The 16,764-nt window shown below is 37.5% G+C and overlaps 1 protein-coding gene across 1 annotated transcript; it reads left to right on the top strand.

Annotated features, from left to right (window-relative positions):
* Positions 1-10,422: 10,422 nt before the first annotated feature.
* Positions 10,423-14,404, top strand: LOC131777881 (uncharacterized). The gene is made up of 6 exons (XM_059094237.2): positions 10,423-10,555; positions 10,680-10,945; positions 11,874-11,988; positions 12,556-12,675; positions 13,125-13,358; positions 13,531-14,404. The coding sequence occupies exons 1-6, from the start codon at positions 10,483-10,485 to the stop codon at positions 13,836-13,838; spliced, it is 1,116 nt and encodes a 371-aa protein (XP_058950220.2). The 5' UTR covers positions 10,423-10,482; the 3' UTR covers positions 13,839-14,404.
* Positions 14,405-16,764: the final 2,360 nt, after the last annotated feature.

Here is a 16,764-nt window from a genome sequence, read left to right as displayed (position 1 = left end):
GTGTTTTTGGGAAGTTCAGCTGAACTATATGATAAAAAAAAACCCAGGATACGACTAGAGGTCAACTGCTATCAAAAGTACAGGATTACATGCGTGGGAATAAATCAGTGACCCATAACACTGAGTGATTCACTAAAAGATAGGAAAAAAAACTCTAGTATTTCAGAGGAATTTCGTTCAACGCAGACATCTCTAAACACTGCACTTTCAGGTAAGCAAAGCCCAACATTTAATTAACCATGTTACACCCCTTCAGTTACTAATTACTAATTAATACGTGAGGCAACAAAAGATACACCCTCTGTGAGGACTGAATCGTTCAGTTGGGATAACTGCCAAAAAGGCGATATCCGTGGATAAACTACAATCAAGGGAAGAACCAACCTAAATGAAAATAATCTTCCCAGAAATTTCAGATGCTATCGTATTAATCAAAACCGATAGGATATAGTACTTTCGTTTTTTCCCTCTGCTTCATTATTCCAAGGATTGAATTATCTTGCGAGTAATCCCTTCATTTTTAAAACTCCAATTCGCTCTTCTGAAACAACCACGATGTGAACTATTGGAATCCTATGAATCTTTTATTCGTGAGAGCTCTCTTGTCTCACTTGAGGAGAAAGCGTTGTAGCCATTCTTTCTATCACCGTTACAGTTTCCGCTTACACCGAAAAAAATGAGGTTGCGTGCTCGCGAGGTTAAGTCAAATCGTGATTTAGCTTCGAGAAGACGTCCAAAAGCTGCGATTTGCATCGCCTTAACGCAGACAAACGTAACACTTTCTTGTTGTTCTAAAATGCCGCGGGAGTGTTGCCATAACCAGCTTAAGTAGGACTAGATTATTGCAGATAAAAATCCCCCGCGGCAGTGAGTCGTTTACCTTTACTAAATTTTTTAGTCTAGTTAGAAATATTTACTGCGGAATGCATATATATTTATTAAGCCATTAGCTTTCGTCAGACTAATTTACGAAAGAGCAGTCGGCTTTCCGGGCACAATTCATCAAAATTTTGTTAATTTCTGTTAGATTGTAGATGGAGTGGTATGATTAGATCTGTTAGGACGAAAAGTTACCATTTTTTTTCTTGCGAACTTCTGCGCGAGTTACAGTGTCTTTCGAAAACACTTGTACATCAGTACATTCAAAACATTGGTAGAGAAATGTTTGGGAGAAATCTTGCCAGAGGGGAGTTTCTACGTTGAATTTCTTGCAAAGCAAAGGGCGCCAGCCGACTCATTCGTAAAAAGACAAACAAACAAATGAAGGAGATTTTACGCTCGGTTCGGCATTGTTCGGCATAGTTTGAAAGTTTGAGAAACCATTTAGGTATCCATCTACCGTAGCGCCATACCTTTTTTTTTGCATGCTTTTTTGAAACTTGAATTTAAATTTTATCGCTACAATCGAAATCTTTACATTCAAAAAAATGGTACTAAACGTAAGAGCTGGCTGAAGGGCGTCTCGAAAATCTAGAAGCGTTTCGATCTCATTCGAGAGGTTCTCTAAAGCTGTCATCCATAACGCTGAATGATCATGAAAACTGCCACCGAATTAAATAGTATGCTGTTTCAATCGATTAATAGTTTCCTTATTTTTAAAATATCGAAGTTGCGTTCCGCATCTGTCTTTGCCTGCTCTTGCCATATTCCGAAACGACCGCTTAATAGGAATTTGTTAAATTGCGGGACAGCGGCTGGCAAACGGCAAAACGCAAAGGAGGACCTCGCAAAACAAAGATATGGAGGGCAGAACAATAGCTCCGCGTTGTGCGTTATAAAACGTACATTTTCTTAGAGATTCCTGAGTGTTACCTAGGATTAACCATAAGAACCCAATGATGCAGCGTTACTAACGCAAACCAGAGACGAAGAGTCTATTTGAAGAGAACTCTCAAAACAGGAGTTTCTGTTTCACGGAGCAACTGCACGTGTAGGAGAGCGACAGTTGATTTGTCTGGCTCGTGTTCTGTTGCACCAAAGCGAGATACTAATCTTGGATGAAAACCACTGCACCTGTCGATCCAAAAACAGAACAAAACAATACGGAAGGTAGTGAAAGAGAAATTGAAGGATCCACTAGTATTACTATAGTCAGCCGTTTGAACACCATTACAGACTGTGAAACTGATTTGCTCATGAAAAATGCGAGATCGATGAGATCGACAGTTTTGAACCACTAATAAATGATATGTTGTGATACTTCATTTTCAGTTCAAAAAAGTGGGTACATCACTATTTTACTAACGCAAACCAGAAGAGAGAGTCTATTTTGAATAGAACTTCTCCATACAGGAGTTTCTCTTTCTTTTCTCGAATTATGCGACTATTTTTTCGGCCTTTTACAGAGTCAAGATCTGCAACATGATAACGGGAAACAGCGCAACAGGACCAAGCACCAAGGACCTTTGAAATAACAACAGGGGTCGCATTCTTAAAATGCGCAACAGATTGGCAGTCGCAATCCTAAGAAAGAAGCTAGGCGCTTTGAATTTTGATGTAAAGGCGTGGAGAGAGTGACCAGATTTACCTACTGACGTATCGTTGAGATAACTATGATTACTTATTTACTTCTTTCTTTTTTCGTCCTTTATTCAGGTATCAAGATTTACATTTGCAGTCATATATCATGGTGCTGACCAGCGAAAGATTGCTCGGTGTTCATTTGTCGGTTTCAGTCTTACTCTTGATATGTGCAGTAGCTCATTCGATGATCCTTACCTCTCAAGATGCTGGTAAGCGTCTGGTATCTTTGTTCATTACATCCATTTTGAAATCACTCGTAATCCTGATAATCTGATCGGTTATCAGCAGTGCGATTTATCGACGACTCTGTCTATTTTTCTCCTTTTCCTATGAAAAAGCAACATCAAAATATAACAAACAAGATTTTTTTAAAGTAACCGATCATATTGTGGTTAATAAAATTTTGCGACTTTTGTCCTAAAAAATGATGATGATTTATGATTTTTAACAGGTTTTGAACAATGATAATTTAGCTCCTTCAAAATAGACGTAATAAGGTAGTTATTGGACTCACATGTCGTGCAATTTTGGTCTGAAATCTTACTTATGATTTTAAATCGAGCTCGAACGCCTACGATATAAGACCCAAATTGCACTCCACGTAGTTCAATAAACGTTTTAAATCACTGATAAAATAGAAAATTAACTGTATTATTGAATACCTATGACCACACACGTATTACATGCGCAAATGCGTCACTTACATGCTTTTAGTTGAAATGTTTCGCCAGATTTCAGCCTAAACTGCGAGTCCAGTCGCACAATGCCATCCGGAACATAAGCTGTGCATTATTTTTTTTTGTTTTTCTGTTTCTGTTCCTGTTAATGTTGTTACATGACTTATGGAAAATGAATTGGATTGGATATGAAATAATGTATATATTTCCACACAAGCCTCATAAACCGAATCATTGCAAAATTATATTTTTATCAATATCAATCCAAGTTTACTTTATATATAGCGCTCGCCGGATTGGGGATTGCATACATCTTCCTAAGTTTTGAACAGATGGCTGTCTCTGTCATAAAATCATCCGAGGTTGAGAGCCATATGACGTCAGTTGAACGAGTTATCACATACACCAAAATTGAGAATGAGCCTGGTTACAAAGTGGAGCAAGCTCCTCCAGAAAACTGGCCTCTTGAAAGAAACATAAAAGGAGGAACGTAAGTGGCGTTGAAGGACGGACAGGAGCCGGAAAGTCATCTCTTGTGGCAGTGCTACAGCGTATGCCAGAAGCTCAAGGTGTATTAATGATCGATGATGTTCCAATAAAGGGGATCAGTCTTCAAAAGACTCAACGATGCATATCTGTTCTTGACCAAAACCCTGTCCTTTTCAGCGGATCGTTGAAAAAAAATCTTGATCTTATGGAACAATTTGGTGATAAAGATTATGGTGAGCCCTTGAAGATGTTCAATTGAAAGAGTTGGTGGAAAGGCTGGAAGAGGGGCTGGATCATGAATTGTTGGAACACGGAGCAAACTTCAGTGTAGGAGAGCGACAGTTGATTTGTCTGGCTCGTGTTCTGTTGCACCAAAGCGAGATAATAATCTTGGATGAACCCACTGCACATGTCGATCCAAAAACAGAACAAACAATACGGAAGTTAGTGAAAGAGAAATTGAAGGATTCCACTGTTATTACTATAGCTCACCGTTTGAACACCATTACAGACTGTGAAGTGATTTTGATCATGAAAAATGGCGAGATCGATGAGATCGACAGTTTTGAACCACTAATAAATGATATGTTGTGATACTTAATTTTCAGTTCAAAAAGTGGGTACATCACTATATTTTCTTTAATCGAATTCTTGTCTCGCGTTTTTCTTTGTTTCAAAGTATTTTCGCGAATTTTTTCATTAGATTATTTAAATGGTGGATATTACTTGAGATAGAGAAAGACTTTACCCGAGGCTATCTTTGGTTTCAAGAGTGTAATGATTACTTAACCATAATTTGTTCATCAAATTTAAGTAGTTATATTAAATTCATCATGGACCAGAAATGCTGTGCTCGCTGTTTTTGTTTTGGATACAAATAGTTATAACCTTTACAATGCGACTTGCTTACCACATTACGAGCAAAATAGCTATGTGTGCGTTTGCGTGTAAGTATTTTAGGGAAAAATTGCCACACAGGTTCACGATTGTATTAGAAAAGATTTTTTCGTAGATGACGTTTATCAGCTATATTTTTTTCAATTTTGAAAGCTGCGTTACTTTAACGCAAAGCCATTGCTTTAAGCAAGAGATTTCTGACAAAGAAACAAAGCGAAGTGGATCAGCGAAGTTCCACAGAATAATTTAGTAGCTGTTAAAGAAAAATACGTGCCCAAACTTGCCAGTTCCCCGACAAACGACAGTTTGTCAGTTGAAAAATGTTTCGTGACAAACCTTTGGATGTCCATTGGGTTTACACACCATTACCCCACAATCCATAGTTCGAATATGCACTTTCCTAAAGTGAACTTGTCTACTTTTTTGTTTGTTTGTTTGTTTGTTTTTTTAATATAAAAACAAAGATCTCAACGACTGCGAGAAAGATTTTTGCCTCGTCGCCCAGAATACTATTGTTTTTCGCGACATGTACTTACAGTGACCAATTTATCAACGCGCGGCATAACAATTTGCAGGTCTAGAACTAGTCGGCTGTGATTGGTCAACAGATTTAGCTCTGGGAATACTTGAGTCTCTTCAGTTGCAGATTTCAGCTACTGTCAATCAAACGGTTGGATGCGTCAAGTAAATCCCAAGGTGTGAAAGAATTTACAATAGCGCTCTAATTAATGGCGGGCCGCTCTGTTGACAAAGCGTCTTGCAAATTCGTGTCCAGCGTTATTTTTATTTGACCGAAGAAACGACTGACAAAAACGTTATCTGAATTATTGAAGAAGTTTCATGTAGAACAGGCAGTTTAAAGAGCTTAACCTGCGATCAGGCGGGCTTTTTTACGGCGGTGACTTGCATCAATCGATTTAATAGCTTCGACTGTCGTTGTCCACAAGAAATTTCTAACAATCAATGTAAAATTAAATCAGGTTTGTTTGAAATGCTTTCTGCCGCTAAAAGGGCCTCATGGAAATAATTTTATCTTTCATACGCTTGTTGGCTGTGACCACGACCATGCTGAAGGCTAACAACGGTTATCACGCGAACGTGTGGCATCATTACTGAGCAACGACGTGGACTACTAGCAACATACGGCCGCATATCTAATTTTACCCTAACAATACACCTTCCTCTTGATCTCCCTTTAAAGAGAACCTCGTGTCTCAAATATGTCGAGTTCACAATACCTTTGGAGCCGTAAGCGGCTTTTCGGGCTATAATATAATTTCAAAATAAAACTTATTTTGCCAAATAACTTGTTGTCAACATTTAGAAAATATGGTTTGCTAAAATCGTACGAAGAGCTCGGAATGTGTTTTACTCTTGGTGTCGATACGAATTTATAAATTATCATTAATAGAATTCCGACGTTGGAAGGCGCTGCGAACCCCGCTAAAATCCCTCGCCATTTACTTCGAAAAGGTTATTGGGAATGCGGCGTACCATTTCATTCGAACGAGAACACTTAAAGGCGAACTTCTCTTGGATGTCTCTCTTTGGAATTATCTTTCGCTCTCGACAAATTGTGACTCAGGTGTCCTTGAAAAAACGTTAAAAAAAAAAACGTGTTGCTTGTTTGCGCTGATTTTCATAGAAGGGGAGAAGGAGAAAATACTGTGAGACCAAACAAGACTTCAATGCTAAACGAGCGAAGAGCATTTTCTGGTTAAGTGTTTTGGCTTGAGTTCTAATCTCTGAAGAGTTTATTCTCGGCTGAAATTAGGTCAATTTTCGTGAAATTTGGAGATAAAGTTGGAAATATAATGGACCCTAAAAAGATGTCCGGGATTTTCGATTTTTATCTTCTTCCTCGAGATATAGCGTCTAAATGGAAACTTTGCTCAAAAGCGCTAATTAAAAGTTAAAAAAAAATTATTAAAAATAACGAGGCGCTAAAGAAAAAAATCCGAGACACGCTTCCCAGTTCAATATGTGCAGATCACGTTCCGATAAAAAAGAAACGTGTTGATTAAAATGTGTCGTCAAATAAGCTTATCTTGTAAAACGTCTCGGCGAAAAAGAATAAGGTCTCATTCTGTTTTAAGGTAAAAAATTATAAATTGAATTAAATATCCGGAATCAGTGTTTAATAAGCTTAAAGAAAATATTTATTTTTACAGGGATAGCGCACATAGTTTTCACGTTATCTCAGAATAAAAACACTAATATTCCTTCTGTGGTACCTTAAACCATAGATATTAATAAAAACAAAGAAAGACTTGCTTTAATTACCCGTGAATATCTTTGGTTTCGAGAAAGTCATGATTACTTCAACATAATTTGTTCATTATATCTAAGTCATTATATTAGAGTCACTATAGACCAGAAATGCTGTGCTCGCTGTTTTTATTTTGAAAACAAATAAGTATCACCATTAGATAAACTGCTAATTTCCGACCCTGAGAAAAAACGTAACCGCATGCGTGTAAAATTACGATAATTCCCTGTGTGTTTGGTATGGTAAATCCGTTCCTGACGCGTGAATCGCCTTTCGCGCCTGGTTCATTTATCAATAAAACGACTGTTCTTGTCAATTAAGGCCTCCAGGGTTTGTATAACAAACAGATAATAAATGGTTGCATGTAGATATGAAATGAGTACTTGTTACATCTCTCGGTTAGTACGTGCACTACGATTGGTCAATTAAGTGGGCCTTAATTCAATTTATAACTGGCTAAATACAAAGCCAAAATTTCTTTGAATTCAAATTTCGAATTTGCATTGTGTTCATCTGAAGCGATCCGTCTGTTTCAAGCCACGTTGAGAATTCTTCTGTCTCGATTGATGCATTTGACAGTTATATCACCGTGAAGTGTTTCATTTACTGCGTTGATTTCAATTTACATCCATGATATTACAATTTCTACTGAGACTCTAATCCACTTCCGTTATCTTTGCAAAGAGAAAGTGAGAAAAGCTTTTCTTTGAAAAATTTAAAACTTTATGAGATAAAGGCGAAAACTATTCATCTTTTTTTTTTAAAATTTATTATTTATTTTTTTTTAAGCGTGTTTTCAAGTCCCCATGGGCAATAACTAAAATCCCTCGCTATTTCTCATGAAATGCGTGTTGCAAATGCGGCGTAACACTTCATTGCAGGCACGGAATCATTTACAAGCGAACTTTTCTTTCATGTATCTTCTGGAGTTATCTTTCATTCACCAAGAATTGTCTTTTAGGCGTCCATGAAGACACCCTAAAAATTCTTGCTTGTTTACACTGATTTTCACAGAAGGGGAAAGAAAGTTAAAAATTGCAAGAAAACTAAAACCTAGCGCTGATTGAGTAAGGTCTTTGGCTCAGATCGTGAGCGATAGCTGGGCTTCGTTCTCCGCATGAAAAAACGACCTAGTGTGAAACGAAAAAACCCGCTGGTTCCAATAGCTTTGAATAATTTATGCTGTGTTTAGATGTTTCATTACATCGATCGCCTTCAGCCCTTTGCGCGGCTGTGAAACTCAAAAAATATAAAAAAGCTTTTCCCAGTTATAAAAGATGTTAATATCACGTTTGTAAAACATCCAGAACAAAATTTTTGTCTTTATTCACCCTTTCGAAATTTTGAAAAGTTTTATGCAAACCAAAACAAAGCATAATTTAAAAAACAAAACCCCCCAAAACATACCTCCGTCTTTCAAATTGATATATATTGTTCACAAATTTATGGCTGTCGAAAAAAGGATTCGATATCAAGGTACTGAAATGGAATAACAATTTTTTTTAAGCAGTGGCGCAGTGATAATTAAGGTAGAATATGCAACATTACGGTGATAACGGATATCAGGTTAGGGACTGTTACATCGCGGCGATAGCATTGAAAGCTAGTTAGCATGCAAATGGATACCACGATAACAAATGAGACGGAAGACCGAATATAATCAAAAAAGTCTTTACGAGGCTAATTTCAAGTCAGTACAATTGAGTTCTACGTAGCCAAGTAATTTTAAATCAAAGGGCGAATCAAACATCGCCATCTTCATGATACTCAAATTCTCCTGAGGTGGTTTAAAATTATTCAGATGGCGGCATAATTGTTGCCCGAATGCAACATCTCCTACAGCTGTTGTTAAGAATTACATATCCCATATTTCAAAGGCTTTAAAGGCTACTGTGACCATTTTTAACAATTAAGCTATTCCCTTAAATGTCGAGGGATTGTTTTCGATGGGACAGTTGGTTTTTTCAAATCGCTGTACAATAATTATGATATCGACCCTTTGGTCTGACGGAAACAGGTGTTCCAAGGACCTCCTTTGAACATCATCAGTTTACAAATTACGCAATCATGTATTGTTAAATCATGGTCTGGTCCAGTGGCATAAACGTCCGTTTGAAACAATCCTGTTGATTGAGCAAGGTCTTTGGCTTTAATCGTGAGCGACTCTTGGGCTTTGTTGTCAACATGAAAAAACGACCCAGTGCGAAACGAAAAATACCGTCGGCTCAAATAGCTTTGAATAACTTACGCTGTGTTTTGATATTTGGCAATCAATCGCCTTTCATCCTTTACACGGCTGTGAAATTCGAGAAAAAGAAAGAAAGCTTTTCCCAATTATAAAAGATGTTAAGACCACGTTTGTAAAACACTCAGAACGAATTTTTTGTCGTCATTCACTCTTTTAAAATTTTGAAAAATTTATGCAAGCCAAAACATAGCCTGATTTAAACACGCGGGAGGTTGGGAGAACACGAGATAAGCGTAGGAAACCACGCCGCGAATAACTAATGAAAGAGGAACGAAAACCGTGTTTACATACGCTCATGTAAAATGGTTTTATGGCCAATCAGAGCGCGCGTACTATTTGAATTATTTTATAAATACTTAGTAGTTACAGTTGTGGCTGTCGAAAATAAGATTCGATGTCAAGGTCTGAAAGGGCATAAAAAACCTTATTTTTAGCAGTGGTGAAGTGATAATTGTGATAGAATATATAATATGACGGTGATAAATGTTATCAGGGTAGAGACATTCATCACGGCAGTAACATTGAAATCGAGCTAGCAAGCATATGGAATACCACGCAAATAAATGGAACAGAAGACGGAATATAATCAATTAGGACAAAAAAGTCTTTGCGAAGCTAGCTTTGCGACAATACAATTAAGTTCTACGTAGCCGAGTAATTTTGAAGCAAAGGACGAGCAAAACATTACCATCTCCACTATATTCAAATTCTCTTGATGCGGTCTAAACATCCACTTCAGCTCTTATTTACAGTTGCATATCCTGTACTTTCAAAGGTGTTAAATGCTACTTCGACCCGTTTAACAATTAAGCCATTTCCTTCCTAAAAGAAGATGTCGAGGGATTGTTTTTGGTGGTGAATTTCGTTTTGTTAAATCGTTACGCAATAATCATGATATCAACTCTTTGGTCTCACAGTCCCAGGACTTCCATTGAACATCATCAGTTTACAAATTACGTAATCACGAATTATTATATTATGGTCTGATCGAATGGCATAAACTTCCAGTTGAAACAATCCTGTTGATTGAGCGAGTTCTTTGGTTCTGATCGTAAGAGCACGAAAAAACGACTCAGTGTAAAACGAAAAAGCCTTTGGCTCCAACAGCTTTGAATAACTTACGCTGTGTTTTGATATTTCAAACAGAAAAAAAAAAAAGCTTTTCCCAATTATAAAAGAGGTTAAGGCCAAGCCAATAACCTAAAAACCGTACTCGCGTCATTTAATTGCATTTCCTTCTGGTCAAATAAAAACAAATATTTTTTCAAAACGTTCCTCTTAAAAGCCTCTTATGTCAATATTATTGCTTTAATAAAGTCATTCGTTCTGTGCTGTTATATCGTATATTATAACAATTCAACATCTCAGAGAGATAAGATATGAGACTCGACGTCCTTCGAAAATGTTTGCATTTACTGGTCTGCCTTTATGGTAGTCTTCATACTTCGCAAGGTACTGTAAAGTTTATTTTCTGCGATAATTTTAACTTTCGTTCGTTATTTGTGATGGTAATAGCGTTTAGCAGAGCTATGTCAGTGGCAGTTTCTAAAAACTTCTTGGACCTTTTATTTCAAAGGTCTCAATCGAGATTCCTCAGAGGGCGTGTTGTTGATGATGATGGTAGAAGAAAAAGATTCTTACTTGGATATCACAGAGATCAGTTCAGCCCAAGTTGAAGACGGTGACGAATGTGGATTTGCCTGTGCAGCCAACCCAAAGTGTTTTTCGTACAACTTGGAGGCCGTGACCGGAACACTCCTGTGTAAACTGCTTCCATCAGACAAGTACAACAATTCGGGCAAATTTACCGAAAAGCGTGGTTTTCATCATTACAGTATTTGGGTAAGTAACCTGGTTCAATATTATCTTCAATAGGAGAAAAGCCCCAAAGGAAAATACATTTTTAATTAAATCGAACAGGTGTTTTAGAAAAAGTGCCTTATTGCGAAATCATACACGCCTAAATTAATTTCTTAAGAATCCTTTCCATAGAAATAAATTATCCATTAATTTTAATGAAAGAAGAAAATTATTTCAACTTACATGTTTGAATAATTTCGATTCATATCCTTTGCTTGCTTATCACGACTTCGTTCCCCTTATAATCGCCGTGTTTGAAAGCTTGGGTCAGGCTACTGACCAAAATAAATTTGTAGTAAATACGATAGTGCTTAATTTTTGGTGCCGGAGATAAATGAAAACGACGATGAAAATTCGATGTCGGTGTTTAGGCGCAAATCTAACTGCTCTTTGGCTGTCTTCAAATATAGTTGGCAAGTAGAACAGGAACTCTAAAACTATTTTCTGACCCGAATACTTAGGTCTCGCCAAAATGATGATTTTTAAGATATTATTTTAGGCGTGTATGATTTCGCAATACGGGACGTTTTCTATAACACCTGTTCGATTTAATTAAAATCCTTCGTTGATCGTTAACATGACAAAGAGTTCATTTTTCTGGAGAATGATAGCGAAGGGGAGGGAAGGGGAAGGTTCAAGTCTCTTTCTTCTAAACAGTACAAAGACTGCAACTGGACCTTCGATTGAAGGGTTTCTGTATTTCCCATCCAAACGACACGCAAAAGTAAGAGGGGGAGACAGGTTCCTCTTTTCATAGTTAATCCCACCATTTTCGGAAAATAGCCTGAGTTTTATGCGTTGGCTTGACTTTGTTTATGGTTACGTTTGTTCGCTTAGCTAAGTCATTAGTTAAGAGCGCTGGTCTTATATGTGTTACCTACTCATTGTTTTTCCCATGTTTCCTTTGTAGACCCCATGCTCCAATGGACCTTGCCAAAATGGCGGGACATGTGTGCCACAGTACAATACCAAGAGTTATGTATGTGTTTGCGCCATCGGATTTACGGGAAAAGATTGCCAAACAAGTGAGTCTACCGCAAAGGAATCAGTACTCAGTCGAAATTGGTTTTTCCTCTTATATTTACTTTAGTTTAAACGAAACCCAAAGGCTTAAGCATCTCGTTGAAAAATGGAAAGGAAGAGCCTGTTAGGACGCAGTTTTTTTTCGACTCTGACCTCCATAAAGGTTAAAATATTTTGACATCTAGATAGTTAAGTGTGTCGATCGGCTTCATCCTTGTTTCTATCTTTAGTTTTCGAAAAGTTTTGAACAAATGTCAACGTTCAAATTACTGGAGACCACGTCTCCACGTGATCGTCAATATTTTACTAATCCTTTCCAAGATGACAGGTTCTTCATTTCGAACAACAAAAAAATTATGTGTTCGTTGCCGAACACCCTACATTTAAAAACCATTGCGTCCTCACAGCGGTTCTCGTTCTAGACCACTGATCAGAGACTCCGTGCACTCTCGAGGGCTGCGTAACTCTTCCTAACGACAAGAATAGATTTCCCAATTCTTATAGGGACCACAAGAGCTGCAGAAGAGCTATTTTGTAACAGGTTTAATGCCTTTATACCTTTTCTACAGACATCAACGACTGCAAGGATGATCCATGTCTGCATAATGGAACCTGCATTGATCGACTCAATAGTTTCGACTGCGGTTGTCCGCCTGGATTTCTTGGTCCTCGATGTGAAAATGTATCTGGTAAGGCTTACGCAACAATTTAATAGATACAAGGGTAATGCTATGGGACAGCTGCAGCGGCTTTGTGTTTTGACCTATATAAAAAACGTTACAAATATAGCGTTATTACGAATTTAGTCAGAATCGAAAATTGATACAACGTTCTAAATTATCCTGCACCTATGGTCAGTCAGCCAGTTATACAAGGATATTTGTTAATTTTGTTAGTGTTTTCCAGTTCCATAATTTTATTACAAATTAATTATAAATTAAAAATTATCATTTTAAATGATCATCACCCTCAAATTGTGTTTGCTTTGGTTTGTCTGTTAGCTTTCACAATATTTCGGGATACGTGAAATTTGCAATCTGCAAACCGCCATTACCAATCATAATTGATGAAAAACTCTATTTGTGTCAGAATGACTTTCATAATCTTCACAATGTGACATCGTTGCTTTATTTTGCAGGTCTGTCCATCAACTCTACAATTTTGTCAAACATCGGGAGCTTTCTCGGCAACCTTTCACATTTCCTAGCACCCGCCGTGGGAAATACTTCACGATGGCTGCTATGCCACCGCGCCTCCACACACGGCTGGGCTGTAAAAACCTTTCACGACAGGTGCGACTTTAAACCAAACACCCTGACCATCATCAAAAATGGCCAGTACTTGTTTGGAGGATACACTGATATTGCTTGGGGTAAATAGACTTTCATTGAACTTCGAATTCATTATTCCTCGAAACGCTAAAGTACGCAAATAACCAGTCTCTGATATTTCCATTGTGCGGTGTTCTAGTCAGCGACCCTTCAACCACTTCCTTACCCAAACAAGGCAGTAGTTTAAATTGTACCTACCCTTTTGTTCTTTAGATTCTTCTAGTGGTAATGGCTACACTTCCAATGCGTTCATATTTTCTCTACGGAACAAAGAAGAACTGCATCCATTTAAGAGCATGGTTTTACAGCCACAATATGCAATTTACAGGTCACAGGGGTATGGTCCAACATTTGGAGGTGGCGGGGACATTTACATTTCGGATAATGCTAACAGTAACAATAATTCATACTCCCACCTTAACTACTACGAGACACCAAAAGGAGCAAATACGCCAGCCACAATCTTGGCTGGTACGCCACACTTCTCACCTGATGACTGGGAGGTGTTTTATCTTGGTTAAAATACCCTTGCCATCAAAAACTCTTTACTTGGCCTGTGATTCACTAGATAGTTTCAGATATCTGATAGTTTCAGCACTACTTATTTACTATCTTAGATCATCTACGTAAATGACTTCAATTTATCCGCACTGAAAAGCTTAGGGTACTCTTTGTAAATGAAATCCAACAAGCGAAGGGATAGATTAAAATATACCTTAATAATATATAGTAATGATAATGATAATAATTACAATAACAATGGCAATTATAATGATAGTAATGCAACTTGTACTGATAACAATACTACTACTACTATTAATGAAAAAAGTAATAACAATGATAATAACAAAAATTATGCTAAAATGATTGTAAATATAATTGTGAATCATGTTGTGATAGCGATATCGATGTTCACGATCGCATAATTTCAAATGTTCGGTTAGCAGTAATAGGCAAGTGGACTTCTCCTGTAAGCAGTGCTGTGTACCTGGAGCTAAATATAGTGACCCAATTATATTAGTTGTCTCGGAGCTAAGAATTTGATATTGTATACAAAGGAAGGAATAACAATAAAAATTAGCATGAAACTGACAATTTCGATCTACAATCTTATTCATATTGAATACAATATACAATCTTCCTCCGGTACTCCATAGAAAGGTTAAAATGGTCGGGTCGGATAAGTTACAAATCGAAACTTTGAAAGCTAGAATTACTAGAAAAAGGAGAAGACGTTTTCGAAATGCTCTCATTTCAGTATGCCGAAAACAATGTTTAAAATATGCACGTCCCGTTGATAACTCATCGCGGAAGGGGTGCCCAGTTAGAAATTGTTTCCAATAATTTCATTGGCGTTTTGCAAACGAGAGTGAAAACCAGAGGGAAAACCTGACACTAAAATATTCAGTACCTCTCCTCACCAAAAGGGACTCGTCATACTCTCTACAAATGGAATTCAAGTGGAGACAGTAACTATAAACAGCCAAACTGGTCGCGACAAGGACTCTTTCTGTATCCTGTACAAAAGCGTGGGAAACAACGCCTATTAGTAATAGACTCTGGTAGATCTTTATGACTACGAATTAAGCATTGAGTATATGAGCGCCCTCAGTCATCGAAATTGACCACAGCTCTTCAAGAGTCATCAAGCTGTGCTGTGGAGTTTTTCAAGAGATCTAAGAATTAGGTTAGGGCCCCCACTTTCTTCGAAATTGATCTCAGCTCTTCAAGATTCATCAAGCTGTGCCTTGGAGTTTTTCATTAGGTTAACTGTCTCTTAAAATTATTACACGACCGGTTTTCCCCCGAAGGTACGTCGGCACATGGGAGGGAGACCATCAACAATTTCCTCGACTGAATCGAATGGGTAAAATAAATTAGCCAAATTTCAAAATGGCGGAGGTTCTTCTTCAATTTATGATCGATCCGAAAAGTGAAGAATCAAACGAGTTTTTGTTGTGGATTCACAGGGCTGCGCCTCGCGAGTCCACAACATTTTGACCACTGTGGTGACGAATATCGTTGTCGATAGAAGTACAGTCCACGCTAAACGAATGTCGGATTGTTAAATCATCGAGTGTCACGAAATCAATTGAAAATATATTAAATAGATGGAAAACTTTGGGTTCACGGTGCTGCGCTGTTTCACGTTCGGTTATGATTTATTTTAGTCATTATTTTGGCGAGGATTTAAAATTCTGCAGTGTGCATTATCATTCTTAAACTAAATCAACACGCAGTTGGGGGTTCTTGATCATTAAACGATTGAACAAAAATCGTTGACCCTTGTCACCTATATACAACCTGGGAACCACAATAAGCTGAAAAAAAATTGCAAATTTTTACCACGGTTTCAAATCAACGTATTTAAAACGAAACATGGCATGTGCAAGGAAGAACCTATAAGACCTAAACTGCCAGCAGCAAACCTGCTTTACTTACAATGCAGAAAAAATGTATAGTATTGCATTATGCACTCTGTTCAGTCGTGCGTATCTCAGCTAAGAGAAAACATATTACGATGTCGTCATCTCTTAAGCTTTTCGTTCAACGCTGGAGTGTTTTTATTTATTTTCCACGATGTGACAAGACCTGTAGAATGTCCATATTTCTCACTGAAGTGGCTCTGGTAATGTAGTAGTAACAGGGTACAGTAATTTAGTATTATCAACGGTATTATGTTAACGTAGACTGGTCACCGTAAAGAGTTTAAAAGCTGACGTTTCGAGCGTTAGACCTTCGTCAGCCCGGTGTCTGTTGGCAAAAATTTCGTTCGTGAAATTTATCTCTCCACGAGAGAACGAAGCACCATCTCCCTTTCGGAATAAAACCGAAAATTTGCGTCGATCAAAAAATGCAATTCCAACACGTCTCTCAAACTAATGGAATTTATCTTCTTTTATGTTCTTTTATAGCCCTTAGCAGCCAGGCCCTTGATGATATTGTTGCTGCCAATCTTGAGTGGTAAAAAAAAAAGGCATAGGGTAAAATATGGACTGGACTATTTTTTGGACCATATTTTGGACCATGTTTTGGATCATTTTATGGGGGGGGGGAACACACCATTAGTTCTCAGGGAGGGGTGCGATGCAGTCTATCGTGATTCCCCCCTACTCTTCTTTCGGGCTCCTACTGCTTCTTAACTGCTTTACAATAGAACAGAGCACAGTCAAAACTTCTCTATATGTCAATTAATAATATTATTAATATTTTATTATTTTTATTTTTATTGATACTATTATTGTTATTGTCATTATTATCATTATTATTGATATGATTATGATTATTATATGAAATCCTATCGCAAGGCAAAATCTAAGAGCGAAGCTTCCTACGAGGCCCGATATATCAAGAGTTTTTATTATTATCATTATTATTATAATTGCTAGTGCCAAAAGCCAATAGTAAGTACTATATACTTTTTTGCTTAGGCATATTGATCAATTC

This window comes from Pocillopora verrucosa, chromosome 5 (genome assembly GCF_036669915.1).
Source record: "Pocillopora verrucosa isolate sample1 chromosome 5, ASM3666991v2, whole genome shotgun sequence".
In the NCBI taxonomy this organism is placed as follows: Eukaryota; Metazoa; Cnidaria; class Anthozoa; order Scleractinia; family Pocilloporidae; genus Pocillopora; species Pocillopora verrucosa.
This window is presented reverse-complemented; position numbering and strand designations above follow the sequence as displayed.

Coding starts and splice junctions, on each gene's coding strand:
- LOC131777881 (XM_059094237.2), top strand. CDS start 10,483: ATGAGACTCGACGTCCTTCGAAAATGTTTGCATTTACTGGTCTGCCTT. Junction 10,556..10,679: donor TAGTCTTCATACTTCGCAAG/GTACTGTAAAGT, acceptor TTTATTTCAAAG/GTCTCAATCGAGATTCCTCA. Junction 12,676..13,124: donor TCGATGTGAAAATGTATCTG/GTAAGGCTTACG, acceptor TTTATTTTGCAG/GTCTGTCCATCAACTCTACA.